General features: G+C 33.0%; 2 protein-coding genes across 3 annotated transcripts in view; one reads left to right on the forward strand and one right to left on the reverse strand.

Moving 5' to 3' along the window:
* Positions 1-25477, reverse strand: part of LOC132938476 (gamma-2-syntrophin) — a 49815-nt gene extending 24338 nt beyond the window's left edge. The window contains exons 1-2 of one of the 2 annotated variants that reach the window (XM_061005331.1): positions 25256-25376; positions 23108-23203 (exon numbers count right to left, since the gene is read on the reverse strand). The gene's annotated coding sequence lies outside the window, so the exon portion shown is untranslated. Of the gene's footprint in view, positions 1-23107; positions 23204-25255 lie in introns of both variants that reach the window. The other variant, XM_061005330.1, reaches the window with a different exon arrangement.
* LOC132939521 (hairy/enhancer-of-split related with YRPW motif protein-like) lies at positions 1842-9581 on the forward strand. Its single transcript, XM_061006731.1, has 3 exons — positions 1842-2466; positions 2822-3042; positions 5778-9581. The coding sequence occupies exons 1-3, from the start codon at positions 2234-2236 to the stop codon at positions 6611-6613; spliced, it is 1290 nt and encodes a 429-aa protein (XP_060862714.1). The 5' UTR covers positions 1842-2233; the 3' UTR covers positions 6614-9581.
* Positions 25478-26361: the final 884 nt, after the last annotated feature.

Raw genomic sequence — 26361 nt, forward strand, 5'->3', positions numbered from 1 at the left:
CTTGGACGTGTTGTGGGCACGTCGTAATCGTAAACTATATTGTACACGCGCGAACAACGGTAAAAGCATTTACTATCGTTACCTATATATATATACCTATATATATATTACAATGGACGATGCGCCTAGGTACTATACCTATATACAGCGATTTGATAAAGAGAGAGTGAATTGTTTATAGTATAAATATATGTTATGTACCTGCTTATAATACGAACGACGTTGTACTTAAAGCAGTAGATATGATTTGGCTGAACCTTTAAATTTAACTTTGATGTACTTATATTGAACGTAACACAGAATGTTCTGTTTATACATCGATACTATAAACTGTAGTGTTGTACAATTAATAAATATTTTAAATATCATAAATATTATAATAACCATTAATAAATAATAGATACGTAATGTGTGTAATATCAATAAAAGCATTATACACCATTAAATCTCAAAATACTATAGTGTAGCTCTAATTATAAGTATGTTACAAAATAACGTAATAAAAACAACCAAAGTAACGAATCATACATGACATGATAATTATTAATGCCATTGAAAAATATAAAACATGTTCAGCGTATGATCTCTCGACGAATAAAATAATTCAATAATACCCCATGTCAAATATTAATACGAGGAAAACTGCAGCTATCTTAGTTATCTAAAAGTCTACTGATATACAGTCATTACGATATCCTCACCAAATGGAAAAATCATTAACATAACTCCTCTGTAAAAGTAAATCGAATACAATCACTGAAACAATATTGCGAATCGCCAAATTACAAAACCTAATTGTGGGATTACAACAAATGGAGCTTTCCCGTTATTGTCAAGACGGCAGTTCCAAAAATAATGGCGTCCAATTCGCGGTAGAAAAAAAAGCGATAAAATATCTCAAGATTACCTTCAGGGTATAATAATAAGGTGTATCTATTATTATTGGTAACCTAGCTATTGTCTAAAAGATAAGATAAAGAGATCGTAGCTGGAATTGGTACTTGGTATATAGGTCACATTGGGCTGCAGGTTTATTGCAAGTAAAACGAATTTTGAGTGTATGCTTTTTGTAATGCACATGACAGTATTATATCGGCATAGGATATTTGTGCATTTTTTAAATGTTTTTCGTAATAAATTGAAGAATTGAACGCAACACAGAATTGTCACATTAATTGCACGCGAATCTCACTGCAACTGCAATTTGACGTATAATAATGCGTCAGTAATATTATTAAAAATTTTGAAATCGGAGACAATAATAATTGGCCTGCACGTGCGACTGCAGTGAAAATTATGACATTTAATGACAACAACAACAACAACATCAACAACACTGTCGGCACCCGTAACTGGTACACAATAATATAATATATTATTATAAAAAGCGCCACGAGTTTGCTTATAATAATAATATAATAGTAACGTGTGCGCTCGGCACACATCAGTACATCACACCTAATAATACAAAATAATTACAAGTGCCCAGGCCGATCACGTGCCCGACGATTTGCACACTTACATTGGACGTCGTCGGACGTTTTGTCCGGCCGCGCAATAACGACGGCGAAGACGACGTGTGGACCGTTTATACAAATACGTACACGAAGCACACGCTCGCCGCGATAACGTCGCGGTGTCGCGTGCGTGTGCGCGTATAATATTATTACCGTACGCACACACACACACACACACACACGCGATCGCGCGCACTCGGAACCGGATGGCTGTGCCGCGAGTGAGAAGGGACGCCCTTCCGGTTTCCGACGTTTTTTTCCTTCGGTGGTGGGGGGCGGCCGCCGTCGCGGTGTGGGGCGTCCGGACGGCGTTCGCCCGACGTACGGCCGACGGTCGTCCACGCGCCACGGCAGTCGTTCGGCTCACGTCGTACACGTCGCGCACACGTTCGCCCGCGTATTTAATATTATATATATACACACATTGTACACCGCCGCCGACAACAAGTGGTCCGCGACCAGACCGTTTCCTTAAAGATAAAACCGCAAACAAGGGGCCTAAGCACGTGACCCCCTCCTCACACGCACGCTAACTGCACACACGGGCAGTTTTTTTTTCTTCAAATTTTTTGAACTCAACCGTCAAAGTGGCTAACCACAATCACCACCACCATGACCTGCGGTCCGTCGCAGCCGCCGCTGCCGTCGCGTACCCGGACGCTCGGCCCAACGATTACTTGGGCTACTGTGACCCGGCCGCAGTCAACCTGTGGCGCATGGTTGTGCCCCGCGGGGGCGGCCCGGCTCACCACCCGGAATCCGCCGTACCGCATCAGCCGCCGACCACAACCGCCGCCACCGCCGAGCCCCCTCACTGGGGCTACGGACCGTGGAGTTCGATGCCCGCGCCGCCGCCGTCTTCTCGTCATCATCACCAAGGTGTCAAAAGGCATTTCAATGAGAGCGACGATTGCGACGATGCATTTTCCGAGGAGTCCAGCAAAGACCAGTAAGTGCGCCTATATAATATACCCACTACATACACCCGTCTATATAACACCCACTTACTCGGGTCCTCAAACCCCTGTGAAATCCCCGGAAACGGAAGACGGGACCCCCTTGGAAGCGCAATAGTGCTTGCCGAGACGAATCCGCCTGTACGGCTTTGAATGGGGTAGCGTTAGAAAAACCCGGATTTTCATATTTTTTTTATAAAATTTGACTCTGGGTCTAATTATAATATATTATGAGATTAATTTCTTTGTATACAAAAATCGTGTTAAAAAATAATAAATTTTATCCCGAGATGTATAAACCAATTTTGAAATTAGTTTACTTATACTTCTTCTTTTTTTTTACTATAGTTGTTCTTCTCCCGGAGACGGTACCGACACGCCACACATGCTCACCCGGAAGAAACGCCGGGGCATCATCGAAAAGAGACGTCGTGATCGCATCAACACCAGCTTGTCCGAACTCAGACGGCTTGTGCCCACAGCGTACGAAAAACAGGGTTCGGCCAAATTGGAAAAGGCCGAAATCTTGCAACTCACAGTCGACCATTTAAAAATGATTCACGCAAAAGGTAAATCACCAACTTACAAACAATAGATTTTGTTATTATTAGTATACCTATACGTATCAAAGTTATAATGTATAAGCTAAACTCACACGTTCGTAAAACATGTTGGTTTTCTACTTAGATTTAATTTAAACTACTCGAGTCTTTCTATTCAACCTCGATGGGTATAATATACTTATATTGAGTATAATTGAGTTGTAATAAATGATTTTATTTCATTATCACTAAAGACCGAATTTTGCGTATAATGCAGGTTCATATTTTTATAAGCAATTACACGCAGTAAATGGATTTTCATCAATCATACTTAAATAAATGATATTGCAAATTTTTATTTTACATATTTTGGGCGCAAGTGCATATTCTCCATAATACGCATGTTTTTGCATAATACGTATTCATTTAAATGTTTTAATTTAATCGTATGATCATTTTATATACATTTATTACACAACACAGAAATTGAAAACAATTTTAAAAATAATATAATATTACGTTTTCTCAGATCATGATTAGCTCTCAGATTAGCTGGTAGGTACCCAATTCATTGCATATTATGTACTGGTTATTCCTATCGTATATTTTTATCTTATCTACTTTGTCTAACGCTGTCGTCAATATACATCATAATAATATTTTTATTGAAGTGTCCAGCGGTCACTGTTTGTGCCGTATAGCCGTCGTGTAGGCGCTTACAATAATATAAATAATCGTATAGTGAGTTAGTAACTATATTATGGACGGTGGGTTTATTATACTTTGTTTTCGATAGATTTTCCGGTCGCGAATCTATACGATTCACCATTTAGATACTATTCAAACGGCCCGCCGTCGTCTTCGTCGTCGACTTTGTACGCTACACCATGTACACCTGTCTCTCGTCGACTTCCCGTCGCAGTGGCGTGTTATACAAAAGGTGTACACGCATAACTACTTACCGCCGGCAAAGGGTTAAGACCGGAGTGGTACGATAGGTACAAACAGTCTATTAACTCGACATCCTGTCCCCTCAGCGACGACAAGTGCCCGCCGTAGTGGAACACAACCGTAATAATATACATTTTATCACCATTATAACAAGCGGCGGCGGTGTCACACATCGTGACCATAGACAACTGCGCGTATTAACGATATTTGGGTATTATAATATTTTCATCTCGTTTTCGTATGTGTACGAGTTCGTATATCTATAACGACTGGACTTAAAGTCGGCTTCGCGCGTTCACCGGACTAGATATTAATGATATTATTTATCTATACGTATTATAATAATATTTTATAATATTATACACCTACTAACAGTGCCTTGGCCGAGTAAACATAATAATATTATACAGGGAAGGGGTATATGATTACGCAGCGCACGCGCCACAAGAAATTTCAGTGGGTTAATGCGCGTCAACAGGTATTGACACTATAATATATAGTTTACATTATCACATGTAAGTAGGTACGTACTTTATATCAATAATCTTTATTTGACGTGATCTCGTCACTTTCGTGTCACCGGGTGTTTTCGACCGTGTGAATTCGGACTTTTATCGCAGATTTGGCTTGTGCCCCGCGCATAAATATTGTTAACTCACTTACATTTATTTTTTTTTTTTTTTTTAATTTATCGGCCGAAATTAAATCGCGATATCTCGGAGGGGGTGGTAATACGGACAGATTATGCGCCGTATATATACACATATTACCGTGAGAACGTGATTCCGTGTCAGCTGCCCCTCGTCGGTCGCAAATCGGCGCCACCCTTTTCCCACGATTCGCCACCAACCACTGCGGCCGTTTTGACGAGCATCGTCGCACTTTAGACGGCGGCCCCCGCGAGTCTATATAATATTATAGTATTATACGCAAACACCACCACCGAACACACAACGATTTATTGTTTGTTATTATTATTATTATTATTACTATTATTACCATTATTACGCACAAACCCGTAAATCGGCCGTGAAATGATATCGTGGGAGTATATACCAACAATTACGCGATGACAATCGTTATAAAATTATATAATATTATTAGACTCGTAAAAATAAAATATTCAAAATAGTTTCACCCTCGCGCGCAGTTCCGAAAATTAAATAAGTTTATGGAATTTAAAAAACTTAGTACATTGTATCATATATACGATGTCTAAATAAGTATTACCCTAAAGGGTACCGTCATTATATAGTACCTATAATACAGTACATATTATACGCCATAATATTATATTTTTAAATAATCATACGTATAAGCGACCAACAGGCAAAGGAAAAGAAAATATTCAAAAAATTTTTCAGTTTCCGAAAACTGCAAAAATATAATAGCCTGATAGGCTACAAACCTATGAACGTATCATTCACACTCAAACACATGTATTATTACAATTAGTGGTGGAGTGTTTGGCAGAGTTTTTATCAGGTGGTGGTTGCGTGAACTACAAAATGTTATCAATAGTAATTTATTAGGAGAACAATATTTAACAGCGAAATAGTATAGTACTCAATATATATAGGTATGGTAAATAGAAATAATTTGAGACCAGATTCAAATTCTTTAAAAACTATCCTTTCTTTTAAAAAATAGATAAATGATAAAATGGAAATCATAAAACATTGAATGCCATCATAGTGTAACTAATAAATTATAGTTAGGCCACTTTTAAAACGCCCCGGCCTAACAGCACAAAGCGCAAAAAATAAATATAATAAATAATAATAATATGGTTTGTTTTTCTTCTCGCGCAGGTCTGGACACGTTGGCCTACGACCCGTCGAAGTACGCGATGGACTACCACAACATCGGGTTCAGGGAATGCGCCACCGAGGTGGCCAGGTACTTGGAGTCAGTGGAGGGCATGAACGGCCGGGATCCGCTGCGCGAACGGTTGCTGTCACACTTGCAGTACTTTGCGGCGCAGCGCGAGTACGCGGCCAAGTCGCCGGCCGCTGCGGGACACCACAACGCCCCGCCACCACCGCCAAGTTGGTACGGCGGTCATCACGTCGGGGCACCGCCACCGCCGCCACCGCCACCACCACCACCGACACTTCCGCCGGCGCACCATTACCCGTCGACGACTTCGCCGCACCATTACCCGTCGACGACATCGCCGCACCAACAACAACAACAACAGCAGCCGCCACCGTTGACCCTTCCTCCGCCGCCGCCGCCGCCCAGCCACAACAACAATAATTACGAGACGTCAGCGACGGCCGTGGACGGTATCAAGTCAGCGGCGGAAGCGGACGCAGCCGGTCTCACCACCCTGTCGTCCGTCCCGGCGGACTATCACCATCACCACCACCATCACCAACAGCAGCGACAACACGAACAGCACCACCACCGCAGTCGCGACGACTACCAGCACCAACACCAGCACGGCGGCGGGGCCGGCAACCAATTGCACAACTTGCAACCTGTTCAACCGCCGCCGCAGCCGCCGTCGGGCTATCACGAAGCTGCCATGCACCAACAGCACCACCAACAACAACAGCAACAACAACAACAATACCAATCCGATTCATCAGTTTCCGCACAGATGAAACCTTACAGGCCTTGGGGCGCTGAAGTGGCGTACTAAATACTCGTCCTAATCCAACTGTTTACTACGCTCATCTCGCTAATATTAATAAGTGGCGTATGAGAGTATGTGACAATTTTATCAGAGTTTTTTTCATCTGAAATTTTTTACTGTGAATTATTACCTATAGATATGACTGTTATTATTATCAACAAATAATAATACACAATATTATCATAAACCGTATTCTAGTCAACGACCTTAACCAAAGCCATTTTCGTTTTTTTGTACTTATACATATTATATTATATTATATATTTACATTATATAGCAATAATTAACTTTGCTAGTCAGAGTGCAATTGCAGCAGACCTACATTATTGTTCCGTGTTCACTATATTCATCATACAAATATTATATCATTGAATAAATAACGCGTCTCGAAGAAATGCAATCGATGAGCAACTTTTTTTTAAGTTTTAAGTTTTATATATTTTTTTTAATTTTTTTTGTGTACTTTAAGAGTCTTACACCAGGACAGTTTTATTTTGGACACGTAAGATAATCCTAATTTATTTTTAAATATGATATTTATAAAGATTATTTTATACGATATGATAAAAAATTATTTGTTAAACGTATTGTTTTGTATACTTTACACAATATATATTTTTTGAAAATCAAATTACTTTTTATTTACTATTAATTGTACACACGTCATATTATTGTTCTACCTCATTACATTAGGCGTAAACTATAAACACGGACACGGCTGCAACTGGTAAGTATACTTATTGAATCACGGTTATACATTTTTTATTTTCATTAAAATACAATAAACTTGACAAAGCACACTATAATATGACGTCATTGGCCATTGAGAATCAAGATGATCGTATATCACATTGCACAGCAGTATAATAATATACATAACAAAGATGGAATCACTGTACAATATAGCTGCTTTGATTACTTCGAAAACGTGCTGCTACACACCAAGCATTAAAAAAAACATATACCGCCATTGTGTTCGAGTCTGTTTTCAATAATATTTCATAAAGAGAGGATTAGCTGGGCTCGTTTGAGAATAAACAGCATATCACCCGTTTACGTGCATATATATATAATATTTATGCTATTCTTTTGAAGCTTTATACGCGGCGTTACGTCGGTCACGTGTCTTTCTCATTAGTCTAAACTTGTTAAGGGCCGGTAATCCCGAAAAAGTAACGACGTATTATTAGTTGTTATTTTATTTTTAAATAAATAAATAAGTTACCCCCGTTTTCGAAATAGCAGACCAAAGTTTTTTGTTGATGCCCAGGCCAGTCATTCTCGGAGGGTGGCGATGAACCGGTTATTTCTCGTGTATGTAAATTTCTCACGACAAATCCCTTCATTAAAAATCGCACGCATTTAGCATTTGAATACAAGTAAAAATATTTTGCAACAATAAAGTGCGAAATGTATACTAGACCATATACGAATACACAATCGCGTATGGTTTTATTTGTTTCCCGTTTGACGAAAAAACCGACCCGTTATATATATATAATATTTCATGTCGTCGGAAAAAACAGCGAACAATATATTGTTATTATGCATGAAGTGCGAAATACGAATAAATTGCGCTATAAAAAAAATGTATTTTTTAACAACTTAAAGTAGGTAAGTGCTTACACAATACATATTGGTAGTATAGATTTTAGGATTTTAAATTAACAGGCTTAAATCGAAAAAATGTTATGCAAAATTTTGTTTTATATATAATAATAGTATAGTGCCTGTACACGAAAGATACTATTAATACATATTTTTTAATAATATTCCAATTTTTAAATAACTGTGGATTTTTTGCGGTTTTTTCCCTTATAAAACTGGTAAATACTATACTAGCTGCCACCCAAAGACAAAAAAGAATAGACTTAACCATTTCGCTGATACACTATTTGACCACTGCAACCGGTGTATGCTACGTAGAATAAAATATTTATTAATTTTTTTAAAGATTTGAAATTTGAGATCTATAATATGATCTAATTATTTAAGATTAAATAATGCGAACCATGGTTTCCACGACTTGCACGGTTACCGGAAAATATTATAAAATACAGGGACGTAATAGTACGCCTGCAGGAGCAGTGAAAGGGTTAATAGTATCAATCTATTTACGCGGTATATTTTAGTGAAGTTTATATTATTATGAACAATTACTTAATAGTTCCTTCTACATATGGGACGCAACTATAGGTATATAGTGTAAACATTTTTGGGAGATAATTTATATTTTAATCGTGAACCACCCGATCTGCTGAAGCAACCATATAGACTGTATGTATATCATATACTGTTTGTATTGATATTTTTATTTATAACAACGATGGGGGGCAACTAGTTAAATGCACTGTATAATATTGTGTCTTTTCGTTGAATATTAATTATATTTTTTTTTCATTGAATTCAATTTTAATTCATATTCTAAATGAATTTGTATAGTATATTGTTTCAACGACTAAGTAGCTATTAGTACATGTTTGGACACGTGCACATATATTGGGCACTTTGTGCATAATGCGCATGCACATTATTATCTGTATACTACTCAAAATTGTAGATTTTTTTTTTAGTTATACGCTACAACGAGTCGTCAGTTTGCAGGTTGAAGTATTCAAAATCGCGGCTTTTTACGTTTTGCATTGAACATCTGTCCGCAAACAAGTACTTGGTAGCTATAGTGCTAAGGCAAAAATGTCTGTACCTGTGTAGGTACAAAAACGAGTATCCTCAACATTGTTGATACTTCTGTTTGTTGATTACACTGCACTGACTCTAATCTAATCGAATAACATAGTTTTTGAAATAATATAGCCCCTGCGATCATTTAAGTTGTACGGGTGAAATAATAAGGTCTACGGCCCACGCGGTATTATAATATAGTATGCGCATAATATTTTATTAACACTGTAGTCGCGTATTAATGTAAATGTAAAAGTAACATTTTATTTAGTTGTTCGCGTTATAAGTTAACTTGTATGGAGCTTAAGAAAGTGGAGTCTCAGACCTGAGTGTATATTAAAAATGTGTAACATTTTTCTGTCCCATCAACACCGAAATATTGACGAACATGACGACAATTACTGAACTAGGTTCAAATTATTTGACTTCGAACTTTTTACCATTGCATTCTTGATTAATAGTTAATAAATTGATGTTTGGGTTGATTATAATATTATTTAAATTTATAACTCACAAACCGTGTTAATTGTTCAATATTATGTGTGTCGTACTATAACAAATATTTAATAATATTCACAATAACTGTCACGTTTTATTAATAAACACAGACAGAAAGATTTCGTTTCGTTTGTAATTTTGTATATACAGCGTATGGTGACACGTAATAATAATAATAATTGATCCGCCGTATCCCCAGTAATCGTCGATCATAATTAAAACGAACAATAATTGCGTATTAATTACTAATTATTGGGAACAATAATTATTATCATATCGATTTCGGCGTGTGTGTGTGTATATATATATAATACTTGAACCTAACCTTATGTTAGCTCTTAAGTTATACCTACTAAGGTACCTATACTAAATAATAAATAATCTGATTTCTTAACGCTAATAATAATTAATCATTTCTGTACCTAATTTAAAGTTTTAATAATGCCTAAATATTAGTAGAGAATTTAATTTTTTCAAAAATTGAAATTAATACTTGATTTATTTTATTTATGTATGGTTGTATGAACTTGCATAAATTTAGTTTGATAAGTGATAACCAAATTATTTTAACTATATAACAAACTAACAAAAAAAGTTAGATTAATTACTTACTGCATGTTCCTTATGGTAATAATTAGTACTTAGTAAGTAGGTGGCAGATAAGTTTTATAAGTTTATACCTACCTACCTACTTTATTGAACAATGTATAAACTAGAAGTCTATAAATCATAAGTATACCAGTATTTTTGTTTGTAATACATTCATTATATTTCATTATAATACTTATACCACGTACCAAACACCCGACTATTACCTAATACCTATACGAGTCTAAATACACTATGTTATTTCTATGGGGTATGAGGTCCCTGTTGTATCTTGTTAGTGTGTCCCTGTAGGTAAGGCGTAGGTCATTTAAGTTAGGGGTGTAAGGTTCGATTCCGACTCAGGTCGTTGGTGTGATTTGATTAGACTTGAATATTTTTTTCATATGTTTCGGGACTTCACTTTGTGTACTCTCAGCGAAGTCGTCGCGCTGAAATAGGGAAGTCTCGTGTTACTCTATATGATTGCTATGAAAGTTACAATGTGACGAAACATAGAACATTGTTTTGCGACATTCAGTAACTTCACAGGTAGGGATATTAACGGTGCCTACAACATCTCCGCGATACCCATAGGTACTAATATTACAAAATAACTGCTACCTATATAACATCTCTGAGAATCTTTTTTGCACTGCACAGGGTGGTGCCTGTGGGTGGTCCCTGCAAATTCTAAGACGGCCCTGAATATAATAATAATAAGTTGCAGGGTTACACTTAAATTATTGCACGGACCCGTCAGTTTCACACGGTTAACATTTCTTCGGTGCGTGGTGCAGACGTCGATCAAAAATATAGGTATTTCCAGCAAAAATAACTGCTACCTATATAACATCTCTGAGAATCTTTTTTGCACTGCACAGGGTGGTGCCCGTGGGTGGTCCCTGCAAATTCTAAGACGGCCCTGAATATAATAATAATAAGTTGCAGGGTTACACTTAAATTATTGCACGGACCCGTCAGTTTCACACGGTTAACATTTCTTCGGTGCGTGGTGCAGACGTCGACCAAAAATATAGGTATTTCCAGCAAAAGGTGACCGATATTCGGGATAACATCCGATTATATTCCGACATGCATTATTTTATCATAATTTATAATTTATACGTAAAACAACATTGGCATAGATATAGATATGATGTATATAGACGAACGCGCGTACAATAATATAATATATTATATGCGTGCTCGCTGGGGACTTGGATCGTGCGTGATGTATACAATGTACAATATTATAATATTGTCTATACAAAAATATGATGATGTATATATTATCATTGCGTCGTGCGTATTGCACACGAACTCGTAAACAATAATACACCGATAGAAATATGATTATTATCAGTTCGTAAATGTCACATGATTCGATCGTTCCGGTGGTTTATAACGCGATCGCGTATACGACAGTTGGACGATAATTGAAAACGCTGCACCGCGCCAAGTCGTATATGCAGCCACCGCCGCTCATAGTTGTACATTATTATTATTATTATTATCTTATTATTATATAGTGTTGTATAATACACTAGCAGTGGTCCAGTGCCACAGTGCACCATATTATACGAGTCCGGCCCGCGATTGCACAATTGTTTGTGTAAGGGACACGGGCAATTGACCGCTCCGTGTGTATGCGTCGTGTTTATAAGAGTCATATGCACAGGAGGGCCGCTGACCAATGTCCACGGCGGCAACCGCCGACCCCAAGCCGGCCGATCGCATAGAAATAAGAATAATAATAATAATAATAATAATATAAGCACTTCAATTTGTTCGCGCGCGTGCCGCCGATGACCGGGACTTATACCGTGACATGTGCTGCAGCAGAACCGATACCGCCGTCGCTGTGTACCGTATAGATAACATTGTGCTCGCGGAAAATCTCGTCTCGACTTTTGTGCAAATAAAACGGAAAACAATCGTCATAAAAACATCCGAGAGCGTGCGATACGGTGGCTATGCTGCAGACAACGATTTAATGCGTCCCCAGCGATTTACCCGGACGCGCGTTTAATGTGCCATATTTTTTTTTTCCGGCCACCCCACATCACGCATAATATACGCTGCACACGAGTGTTGTATATACCTATATACTGCCCACGAGTGTACCTATATACTATTATGCCCGACAAGTATATAATATTATTATTATACACGCCACGACGCCGAAGAACTGCAGCGGTGTGACGTTGGGACCGAACGAGATACGATTTATTCATAATAATATAACACACGTAATCGACGTATAGAATGTCAGATGTAATATTATTGTTATTATTATTATTATTTTTTTTTTTCGGGAAACCATCGCAAAAAGAGAGTAAAGCAAACAAATGCATCGCGGCTCATCGAACACGTCACAATCCAATATACTTAATTGCGTTTATATAGAACTGTTGCGGGCGGATATAAATTTTATTATACACTGTTATAATATTATTACTATTATTATTGTAATGCTTTTTGTTGTACGTATTATTATTATTATTATTATTTATCAATATCGCTGATGTGCGGAAGATGACGATGGCATGCTGCAGTTACACATAATAATATATTATACGTTATGTGGCGGGATAGTACCTATATGCCTATTACAAAATATACTGAAATATAACATAACAATGATATTTTTTTTTATTATTATTGTTATATTATATTATGCGCCAACTGATGCGTTTGTGCTATAAAAACGATAAACGGATTATAAATGGATATTGGATATTTATATATGTCTAATGTGTATGCGTATATGTACATATTATAGTACGTGCGGATATGTGTTGCAAAAAGAATCTTATCTATTCATATACATTATGCTACGTCCACGCAGTTATTTTATTATTATTATTATTATTATAGTATTAAAAGAAAATATGAACACTTTTTTTCAATAGACCGCGGACGACGTGCACCTATACCCTAATACCCTATACAGCTATACAACGAGTTACTCGACCTTTGTATTATGGGGAACGAAAAAATTAAATAATATCCTGTAGTGATTTTATATAAAATGTTGTAGGTGTGCGGTACAATTTGGTATTGAATTTAAAAACATAAGTCTATGCAAGTCAATAGGTGTCAAAGAAGACATGAAGTAAAACTATATAGCACAATATAATTTAGGTAATAAAAAAACCATTAAAAAGATTTACAGTTGAAGTATAAACGGTTTTATAATAAAAATTAATTTTTGAATTTTAATTAAGTTAAAAATATAGTTAACTATTGATCTATGGTATATTTAAATTAAAATTGATTTATGAAAAAATATATATAATACTTTACTTTATTTGTTTCATTTATTTTATTCTTTTGAATTTTTTTCTTTAAGATCTAATCTAGTTATTTATCCTCGACCTCGTATATTAAAATATAATTTTATATTATTTACAATATTGGATATAACAATATACAAAATCTCCCTATCTAGTATTAAAATAATGTTTACCAAAAATATTATATACCTACCATACATAAACAGAATACAAAAACTTTGAAAGAATATATTTTATAATTGTACCATACTGATTTAAACAACAGTTGTTCAAACTCTTTGTAGACACGTAGAATCTTATTCATAATGTACATTTTAAATATTATGTATATTCATAAATTACATTTTATTTTATTTTCGAAAATCTATATGAATAACCATACGTTTTGTTTTATTAAAAGCTAACCACTATACGTTTGCATTCAATCCATCCAAATTTTTATTTTACCAATTGCACATGTATCGACAATCGGACGTTAACGAGCACACATGTCGCTCAATCAATCGACAGTCGATCATCAATCAATCAATCATGACGATTTCCTGTTCCGCATGCTCAACTCAAATGCATCTTCATCACTTTACACGTTTTGCTAGATAAACTAAACCCTGAGGGATTTTAAATTTTAAATTATCGTTACTTGTTATTAACTTAATACAAACAGTAACGATTACATTTTATTTAGCTTTTAGATTCACAGCGGATATTGTTTAAACATTATCGTTGTACGATGATGCGTAATTTTTTTTTCTAAAATCAATTATTTTAATGTTATTAAAATGTGGTCCTTTCTTATTTTTACATTGTATAGTTGATCGATGTCATAAATTACATATTATCAAACTTACAAAATATTTAGATCCTATATTTTTTCAAGGAAATATTTTTTTTAAAAATAAATACCGGCTTTATGAAATGTAAATAATACATCTCTAAAACGTAATTCTATATATTATGATTTATGAACACTATTAAGTGAAGTCTCAAAATTATTGTGTTGTTCATTAATTATTTTAAAACACATTAAAAACATAATTATTTCACAAAAATCATAAAATCGTTATAAATAAGTGCAATGCAGTACTTGCAAGTAGAAACCCACCTAAATAAGTTTTTATTTTAATATTTTTAATTTGCATGTATTTTGGTAGAATACAGGAAATTATTGAAAGTTATATTGATAAAGAATATGTGATTTTTTTTATAAAGGAATCGCTGTGTTGAACTAAATATGTTAATACGTTGCAGTACAATAGGATACGGAATACGTCATATGATAGAAATTGAAAATGGATACAATGCTGTATATTATATGGCAGTGAACTTTTTATAATATTTTATTTTAGGGTAAAAATTCTGTTTGCAATTGAACTGCACGATTTCTGCCCTTTTTTGAATCGAGAACGATATCACTGAATTCCGCGGTTATGGAGTTTAAAATATAAATGTCAATTTCCTGTTCCGCGAGAAGGACCTTTATGACACTATATAATATAAGTCAATTCGTTCTGGTCGTGTCCATTCATCATTTGAATGTGGAAAACATGGGCCTACAGAACAATGCATTTAAAATCGGTCAAAATAACATTTCGAGTTATGATTGTCCAATTGTTGTTATTATATTACACTCAATAATAATTATAAAACTTTGAGAAGGGATCCGTTCACGAAAAATGGATAAGGGTCCGGCGGACCGTGTCCGCGAATTGCAGACAAGTGCCAGATGAAAAAAAAAACAATGTCAAGTGAATTAAAATTCAAAAATCCAAATGAAAGCATTACAAAACTCCCTTTGATATTTAAACCAAGCGTAACTCTTAATAAAAAAATACAACTATTATGGATATGCATAATATAATATATATTAGCGCCGTATAATATACTTGATGCTATTATATTATTTAGTGTGGCCAACTTTTACATATTTCTTTTTAATTGTATGAGTATTGAACAATATCGGCCAATTAGAATTGTACATAGGCTTATTACACGTTTCTTGTTTCTAAATTTATATTTTGTACGTATAAATGTATGATATTATTTATAGATTAGTTTAATTTACTTGTATGATGGTAAAACGATAGGTACATACTATTATAATATTATATTATTTATCTGTAAGAACTAAGCTACCTTTGTATTTTTTTTTCGTATTTATAACACCCCAAAGAGGAAATGATTACATATTATGTAGACCATAATTAGCACCCCTATTATATTATACAAATATAAGTATTATACCATTATGATATTATACTTATAATTTTTGATTTTACACATTTTTATCTATTGGGAAATTTTATATGAGAATTTTGTTTGAGAAGATTTCAGCGTACTGTTTGTTTTATCCATCTAGCCTACACATCACAACATTGATAAAACGCATTTACGCAGCATAATGTTTTTGAGCAACCTTGTAGAGTATAATCATCGATCACCCATTACAAAAACAAAAAATATTTTCGAAGGTATTACATGTCGATTTATCTAAATTTTGTTTTCAAACAATTTAAACAAAATTTAAATTTACAATTTTTTTTTTATTTTGAAAGTCGAATACCTACAAAGTCAATTAATAATAAAATACAAAACTGATATGTCATATCCTCAGATATATTATCCTCTATAATTTTTGTTATTGGTGATTTTACCCTGAGATTACTCAAAAATCGTAAAAAAATGATTTTAGGTGAAAGCATTTCATCCATATAGGCGTGATAAATGTTTTTTGGGGGGACTATATATAGCCTCTTTTTTGTGATATGTCGGAACTTCTTACGAATTACTTTGCAAAAGGGCTATAATGATTCGGATACAGAACATAATATCCTACAAATATAACTATAGAAAAATTTAAAGGAAAATATATAAAAAGCACTAAAGAAGCCCATTTTAAAGTAAAATATAAATAAATAATATACTACCAAACATCATATTATTATCAATTACATATTTTGTATTTGAATTAAATATGAAAAAAAACATTTTAAATTGGAAATTATTACTATAGTATAAGGTTTAAACGCCTACTTTTTTGGGCAAATATATTAAGAATATCTTCAGAATTAATAATATTAGCTAAGTCCCTTTCAATATGAAGAAACGATAGATTTGAAAACTATCGTTAGTCATAGAATTTCTAAGCCATGTTTTTATTCACTATAATAATATAAAATTTTTTCAGTTCTCACAGCATAATATGGTTGTATAAAACAGTCAACTTTTACACGGAGGGCTTAATAGAATTCTGGGGGGCTATAGCCCCCTTAGTCTCCATCATTCCCCATACAGCATAAAAATATTCCCTAAATATGGTAAAAATATTTTCAGGAAAATAATATAGTTGTCAGAATATTTTAAAAAGTTGCGTAAATAATTAGGTAATATTTTAGTTATATTCTTTGGCCCAAAAGTTCATATATTTGAAAATATTTTCAAAAAACATTTTAACGGAAACTTTATAAAAAATATTAAGTCAACATTTTTATGCAATCATATAGTACAATATTTTTCCATCATAAGAAGAAAATATTTATAAAACATAATTAGTCAAATATTCATAATTCAACCACTTTATGACATTCACAAAATATTTTCATTTCCCAAATGCTGCGCGGGTCTACGCTTATTGTTTTATCTATGTTGCTTGTGGATCTGAGAGAGAAAACAAATATTGTGCTAACATCTTCTTAAGGACATTTTAGACAAAATACAACTTTTATAAAAAGGTTTAATTATTTTTACTAGGAAAATTATTACTTAACATATATTATTACGACTTAGGTAATTTAATTGTTTATGACGAAAATATCAACAAATGTGATTTTATAATACCTATAGTTAAGTGTTCATTAACATTACATACCTAGGTATACAAAATATATACATTGTGTTTTCTGTATCCCACAACCAATTGATTGTATTGTTGTAAGAATATTGGTTCGGGAGGTTTGACATTTGTTTTATCTAAAAAAAAAATACCCAGCATAACACAATATGTCACAAGAATAATATACAAACGACATTACTTTTGAACCATTGCACAAAATATAGTTCCATATTATATTGTTATTATTCGAATGACCCAACAACTTTTTACGTGCACTTATAAACTGACGCTTGATTGCAATGACGTGACGAAAATATATTGTATAAAAAGTGACTTTTGATAAAAAATAAATATCTTTGTATAAATATAACCCCGACGTTAATGCATAATAAAAAAAATGAGTACGATTATGACTTTGATGTTTCGGTGTATTATGAGAAGTAAAAAACCGAACGTATTCCCACGAGACGACGCAATTTTACAAATCTGTCGATGTAGGCCCAACGGATTATCTGCGTATTCTATTTGTATTTTGTATGTAATAAATAACGATATAATGTATATGTATATCCTTATGCCACACAAAGTATCTAATCGAATTAACGGAAATAATCGAATGAGAATACATCGCATACATTATATAATTTTACTATCAGGAAAGAGGAAAATGGCGATCGAAATCGGCACTGCGAGAACGGGAAGGTATAGTGACGGGAAAATATTTCTGTGATGAAGAATGGACGTACGCACACACGACACATATATAATAATGTATTGGTGATGTGGCGTACTTAACGTGTACGATAGGCATTGTTATTGTTGTATTATTATTAAATATATTATATTTGATCGTGGCACGTGTCCCGTGCAGCGGTTCCCACGTGCCACGCCGGTGCCCCTTTTATTTTTTTCGGACACGTGCGAAACTGTTTTCTCTCCCGTGAGAACTACACGCCCTCCCCCTCCCCACCCTCCTCCCCTCCGCACCCCGACCACTTACCCCCGAACGCATAGCCGGAGGGACGCCGCGGCCCGCTGCAGTGTATACACTACACTATACCACGCGGTATCAGTTGGTTCTCCGGAGTCAGTGCACGATGATCGCGTTACGGACCATAGTCGGTGCTTGCAATAAATACGTCAAGGTGAGTGGACATTGATTACAAAAAACTAAAATATATAATATTGTAATGTCTGTAAGTTATAATAATAATATGTGGGTACAATGTACAGTAAACATCTAATATGGAGTTAAGTTTATTTCGTAATGTGTCCGTCCGGGTAGCTATTTGTTAACCATTATATATGTGTAGTTACACAATACGCATGTCTCTAAAAATATAAAGGACGCCCACACAATTTGCGAATCGAATAAAACTACTTTTATAAAATATAAAACCATAAAACGTTGGTAGGTAGTTATTTTTATCGTTAAAAAAAATTTAGACCTTGGAACTTTGGAGGGTTTTATTTTTATATATACTGTATATTATGTACTATGTAGTACCTGTGACTGAGTGGTAGGCCAATGTAAGAACTAAGAGAGTTCCATTAGACGTGTCCAATTAAAACTACGATTGTATGTGTGCAATAAAAACGACTGTGTCGAGAAATAGTTTGGGATTACGAACGTGACTCTAGTGTATTTGGTTGTGTGATTGAGGAAAAACGCAAAAAGGCTAGAAAATAATAATAAGACGGTCGTCTAGAGAATTGGAAAAGACGTTTTCAATAAGGGAAGCGATTTTATATAGCCTATAGGTATATATGTTATTGAGAATACCAATAATACCCGATAGAAAAAAAATGTCTATACAGTTGGTTTTGTAGGTCGGCCAAACATTATATATTGCATGTGGGTTAGGGGGTAGAAAACCGCAGTGCGTGAGTGAATTTGGAATTGGAGATTATTGAATATTTGCAATTCCCGCTGTTAAATTTTAATAATATTAAATTTAAATTGGTTTTTTAAAGTTTATATATATATAGCCATATAGGCTTTATACAGTTTTTAAATACGAAATATGCATATTATAGACACGCATATTTTGCCACACAACATTTTATAGTAGATTAATTATACAAAATGTACCTATAACCTACCTATATCTTTATTTATAAAAATGATTTATCTACAAAATATAATATAATAGATACTGGACCTCTCTACCATGGAAATTTTTAATATGCACCGTACAAGTCTGGCATAAGACGTAATAAAAATAAAAAACTTCAATGTGTAAGAATAATTCATGTAATTGATTACAATTTGTATCATTCATATTGAAATCATGTGGCCATATAGGTATTAGGTACTACCATTCATTATAATTATAAACATACTGTATTTCTGTACGGTTTAATACTACTATACAATAACTCATATTAAGATTATTATTATTGTTATTATTATTACATATTGCCGAATATCTCTCCAACTATAATTATTACTTGTACAGTACATTCCTAAATAACAGAAAAGTGTATGATTAATAATTTTAAACACGTATGCATTTCAGAATTATTTTTTATAAAAACTTATATTTTCCATATCCGTGGAAATAAATAAATTAAAGTTTAGTTTTATTTTTGCCGATGGTATATTCGGTTTTTACCTAAAATTAATGTTTGGTAAAAATATTTTTATATAATTCTCAGTAGCGTAATTATTTACCATTAGGAAAAACAATGTAGGTACTTTTTAAAATAGGATAAACAAATATTAAAATTTACTTATGGTTCTATTATAGACTTTAACCCTAATGGTTAATAATATTTAATATTTTAATGCTACACTATTTTCATAAATTAAGAATTAAGATATTTCTATTTTTGGGAAGAAAATAGATACCAAGGTTTATTTAATTTAGGATAAGCTTAAGTTTAATATATCATATTTGAAATGGAAGTATGAAAATATGATTTTTATGTGGACAATAGTCAATAAACATCTATTTTTGAATTCTGAGGAAAATTTAAACAATACCAGTTTTTGAAAAAAACGATTTTTTTTTATATATTTATTAAAGAATAGTAGTAGGGATTTTAAAACTTTACCAAATATTAATAATTATAGAATGATACAATTATTAAAATATTTAGACTAATTTTAGGCTACTTATAAACATTTTTTTTTTTTGATTTCAGTTGATAAAATATTTATTTCTGGGTGAAAAAGCTTGAACATTAAATGTAAGGTTCATTATAGGAAGTTCTTTCCACGGTTAAAAATTAATGGAAGTAATATTAGTCACAATTAATTTTTTTATTGAGTTACTGTAGATAACATTTAACGAAATTGGGTATTTAAACAAAAAATAGAGAATTATTTAGTTATTTTGTTGCAATTCAAAAAAGTATTATTAATCGTAAAGAGTTGAAACTTTTTGTAATTACGTATAATATTATTTTCTTTATAGGTACAATGACATTTTAAAAATATTAAAACAAAATTTAAGTTATTTACATATTCTCACCATTCAACAGTATGTCACGGCTTCGGTATTGACTTATAACTTATAAGTTAATAACAATAATAGGTACCTTCATAAATAATAAATATGATAAAATATGATAATAATACAATATAATAAGTGATATTTTTGGCAAAAATAATTTAATCCTCCTATTTTATTTAAAATTGTACATCAAAACTATTTTTTATTGTAATTTTTAGATTTAAAAAACGTTGTCACTTTAAAATTTCTTTCAACAACTTTTGAAAATTGTATTCTGAGTAAGTGCCATACACTTTAAAGTCCAAATCATGAGGAAAAATGTGTATTTTAAGTTCTTTTAAGTGTAAAATATCAAGTTTATTATATATTTTTTTATAGTTCTTTTATATGTAAAAAGTATTTTAAGTATAAAAAATAAAAATGAATAATTAAAAAATAGTATTATATTTGGAGCTTCCAAGTTACAAAGGTTATATTATTTCTTTTCTCGGAAACGTATTAATACTTTGTATGTAAATCAAATACTATTCAAACTATTTGTTATTGGATTGTTCACAGAAAACCCCATTCGAATAACCGAAGAAAATCTCAATAATGTTCTGTATACATTTTTTTTTTTATATGATAACAAAAACTTTCTTGCTTATTCAAAGAATATCTTAATACTAACCTAAAATTTTTTTTTTGAATACGCATGCTGTATCTTCAAATTAATAATTCAATGATTAGTTGAATTATCTTAACAATGTGCTTATCTTATCGAATCATAAATACCTATCTATACACTATTTTTTTTACAAAAATTATTATTATTAACTTATTATTTATATATTTAAACTTATCAAGCAATTTACAACGTTGTACCTAAGATATATTAGTAAAAGTAGAAAAAAAAGAAGTCCAAATCTGAACTCGTTACTATTTTATCGTCCACAGTTAGAATATACAACAATATTTCATTGTTTATTAAAATACTGGACACGATATTATATGATAATCATTCATCATAATGTTACAAGATCATAATATATATGTTGTGCTCTCCCACAAAATATATTATGTTTGTGATAATTACTTTATAAAGTTCAGAAACATAATCGATAAACTTGAGTTCTAGAAGAATGATGTTTTATTGTTTTAAATAATTTTTAATTTTTGTAAGCTATTGAAATTGTTGTAGGTATGTAAAATTAATAATTATTATAACTTTCATATTTATTTTTTTCTAAATCCGTATACACATTACACACGCATTTATACAGTTATATGTGTAACTTATTGATATGTAATTTTTTTTAATATTACGGAAGAAGATTTTTATCTCTTTTCAACTAAAAATAAGAATTAATGCATTAAAACATTTTCCATAAGAATTTCACTCTTTTGGAACAATACAAGCTTTTAGTTTTAAAATGGTACATGATTATAATATTTTTTAATTTATATTTAAATAAAATATTTTTAGTTACCTACATAAATATATAAATATATCAAATATCTGATAAACGTTTTATTCATTAAATGTTATAATATATTATCGGTTATAATTTATAGGTATTATATATCAAAAGTTTTGACACTAGATATGATATGATAGTGCACAAATATATTATTATAAATGTTGATCCTTCACTACAGTAGGTTCATAGGTATATAATATAGTGTATTCAACTTATATTGTGTCTATTTATATACATTATACAACCATACACCATAAGAACGTACTTCTTACAAAATTGCCAAACGCACATTCCAACAAGTACATATAATATAATATATTTGATCAAATTATAATAACAAATACGCAAAATTGAAAATATTGTTGTAACACGACACCATAGCTCGGTTATTTACCATGGTATTTTCCATTTAATGGGTAATTTAAAATTTAAATCAAATTCAATGGGGATAAAATTTTAAATTGCATTATAAAATACGTATATATCACAACCTTCAGGTCGAAAATGTAACATAGGTAGGTATATAAATGTAATATTACCCCGCAACATTTACCCACAGACATTATTTGTAATTGCCGTTATACATTACTTCTACTGAAACCATTTATCTCTGCAAGGTTTAGTATAGTAAAAGTTCTTTAATAGACTGTCATAGCACATTAAGTTAAATTTACAATGCCTTTACGTACATGTAATATTAACTATAGCTGGATCGCAGCAACCAATCTTCTAGTATTAGCAATAAATAAGGTAGGTGGTATTGATTTAAAATTCCATGACAGAAACTAAAACACAATACAAAATGAAGCTATAAATTATTAATATACCTAGTTCATTTTTTTTTTTTATTAATATTTTATATTTTCAGCGGCATAAGCCATTGGACGAATATAATCATATTACACTGTAATACATATTTTAATATAAATAAGAAAAATAATTACATTTTTTTTTAATTTAGTCGGGCGGTGAATATGAATTTGATAGCGGTACACCGGTACAAACCATTGATAGAGGATGGTTGAGTTGTTTGGTACTCGGATGAGTGTTATAGCTTAATTATTGAAGATCAAAAACCGTTTATGACTTCTGATTTTCACTTCTAAAGGTGATAGGTGACAATTATCAGGAATCAATTATTAGTGCTTGAATTTGAAAATATTAGAAAAGGGATGCAAAAGTATAAAAAAATGTATGTATCTAAAGATTTAAATGCCTGATTGATTTGAATATAATTATATGTGAACGCTAAAATATGTTTAAGAGAGAAGGTAGGCCATCCTCCTCCGATTCCACCACAATTTAGGTTCTGGTTTTCATAGCATCAAACTTATTTAATTATTTTCTTGTTTTATTTTTAGAAAAATAAAAACATTTAATAAGAGTAGTATTACTTTATAAAATAATATGGTGTAGGTAGATTATAGGTTATAAACGTTAATAAACATTAAAATTCAATTTTATTATTTTAAAAATAAAATAAAATGTACGGCGTACATATATGCAACACACTTTGTAGTTGGGTATTGGTATAGCGTTATATTAGGCGAAATTAGTGGATTTTTATTTCTTTTGGTTTGCCGGATGCAAATAAGAGTATCGATGGTATATAAAAAATTTGTATACGATTTGAACATTAAATCATATTTAATAATCAAATTTTCCCGTTCTAGTTTTGAAATCAGGAATACATATTATTTTGATTTCGTCGCTTAAGCGTTGAGAGCCACTCGTTAGAGAATAAATCATATTATCGACGTTCGTAGATATTCGAATTATCGTAAAGGGACTATTACACAGTATCCGTGTGACCCGTTACCATAATTTACCAAATAGTTGAAAATATTCAACTATTCCACCGTCCGTTAGGTAGTAATATAAATGTCGTTATTAATGACTAGTGAAATCGTTTTACCAAAACAATATTATTTAATTTGTTGAATAACAAGAAAATTTTGAACACGGACCACATTGTTTACACGGACACGGAGGCAGTGTAATAGCCCCTTAAGCGTTTACGCGGGAACCGTGTATTTTTTTTTTTACTGTTTCGTCGTCAAACTCCGCATTAACCACCGTTTGGCGCCGAACTCCGGCTATTAAGATAATCAATTTAATAATTGCTGAAATGCGTGTTCCGGAGCAATATATAAAAATCGTGAAACCATTTGCGGGGCACTATAAATCACTAACGATTTTTCGGCCGCCAATTATGCGCGCGGTATATAGTAAGGTACCGACTAATATTATACCTATACACATAACCGGGTTAGGTAATAGTCTGATATCGCGAAATACTGTATTATATTATACACGCACAGGTTAAAAATAATAATAATAATAATAATATACTCTATCGTGTATGCAAAATTATGTGTGATATCTTAACAACGGGTCTATCTTTATTTCCGTTGCAGGCGCTGAAAAAAAGATTGGCTGGAAAACGGGACGATCGGCGACGGTGGTGGAGGCAGGTCTACGCGGCCGCCGGTACGACACCGGTTGACGAGCTGCTGCGGTGTAACAATTATTACGACAACGAGGCTGTCGATAATATGATCAACGAATTCATCGACAACAGGCAGAAAACCACTGTCGGCCGCCAGACATGAGGAAAACCACGACACGCACAATAATATTATTATTATTATGTATCTATAATATCATGTCAAATTCCAATAGTACCTATATGTACGCACGCATTAACAATACCTAATTGTATTGTATTATAATATTTTGAAATTTACAATAACCGTGCGACGACGGTTGTACGAAGAATGTACGAAACGACAGTAATATTATACTGTCAACCTTGATAAATACGTGGCCAGACTTACCCACGACGCGAGATTTTTGACGATTTCTCCACCGGCGGACGATGGACTATTATAGGTAACCTTATAGCTCACGCTACCACTGTCATACCGGAGATCGCACGCGACGCAGACACACCACAATCGGACAAGCACGCGCCGGCTAAACGTTGAGCGTTCCGACCGGAGACGGCGTTACTACTGGTGGCGATACGCTGGTAGTGCGGCGCGACTGCTGTGGCGGTCGCGGCGTCGGTCGATAATCGAATAAGTTTATAGTGTCCGTGGGCGACCGACTGCCGCCGCCGCCGCTGCCGCCGCCTGGCATGCGCCGTGAAGACCGGCAGACAAACGCGCATATGACGCCGCGCGCGGAATACCTGATACACGGGGCGCGATATACCCGTCAGTGACGCGTGAAAACTTTTCTACTTCTCCTCTCGTCGATCTTGTTTGTTGTCTTATAAAGGATCAGCCTGAACGATCGGGCGGAAAATTAACCGAAGCACCGGGAAAAACCGCGTAAACGACACGCGACCTGCTTGTGAACGGTGGTCAATCGCGCGAATCGCTACCGCGGTGCCAATCCGTACCTGTATTCCATTACATCTGTAAATAATACCTATACATCATCATTACTATATTATTTGTACATATTATTCTACCTGTAGAAGGTATATTAAATATCGTGTACAAAATAAGTTATTAATAAATCTATACGAATTAGTTTGAAATATTTGAAATCCACTGTATATTATTATATTTACCGATGAACATTATAAAGTCATTAGAGTTATTTTTATATAAAGATTTAAAGCCAAATAATATGGTATATATTAAAATTATAATGTTTTATGTTTATGTTTTAATTTAATATGTATTTTAAGGTACAATTATTTAAAGAATATACTATTATAACTTTGTAATTACTCAAAATACCTATAAATGTATCAAATTACTAAGATATTTATTAGAATAGTGCTATAGTATAACAAATTTTTATTAAATGTTTAAATTTTCTCAAAATAAATAATATTATTATGATCAATATAAGTATGATAAAAAAAAAACTAATTTTATGATAACTTGTTCAGTGAGGTTATTATCTTCTTGAAGAATAAATATATAAT

Source organism: Metopolophium dirhodum, chromosome 2, assembly GCF_019925205.1.
Source record: "Metopolophium dirhodum isolate CAU chromosome 2, ASM1992520v1, whole genome shotgun sequence".
Classification (NCBI taxonomy): Eukaryota; Metazoa; Arthropoda; class Insecta; order Hemiptera; family Aphididae; genus Metopolophium; species Metopolophium dirhodum.

What these genes read in the sequence shown, in the direction of transcription:
- LOC132939521 (XM_061006731.1), top strand. Translation starts at nt 2,234, where the DNA reads ATGGTTGTGCCCCGCGGGGGCGGCCCGGCTCACCACCCGGAATCCGCC. An exon ending in GAGGAGTCCAGCAAAGACCA is followed by an intron (nt 2,467 to 2,821) that starts GTAAGTGCGCCT and finishes TTTTTACTATAG; the next exon opens with TTGTTCTTCTCCCGGAGACG. An exon ending in AAAAATGATTCACGCAAAAG is followed by an intron (nt 3,043 to 5,777) that starts GTAAATCACCAA and finishes CTTCTCGCGCAG; the next exon opens with GTCTGGACACGTTGGCCTAC.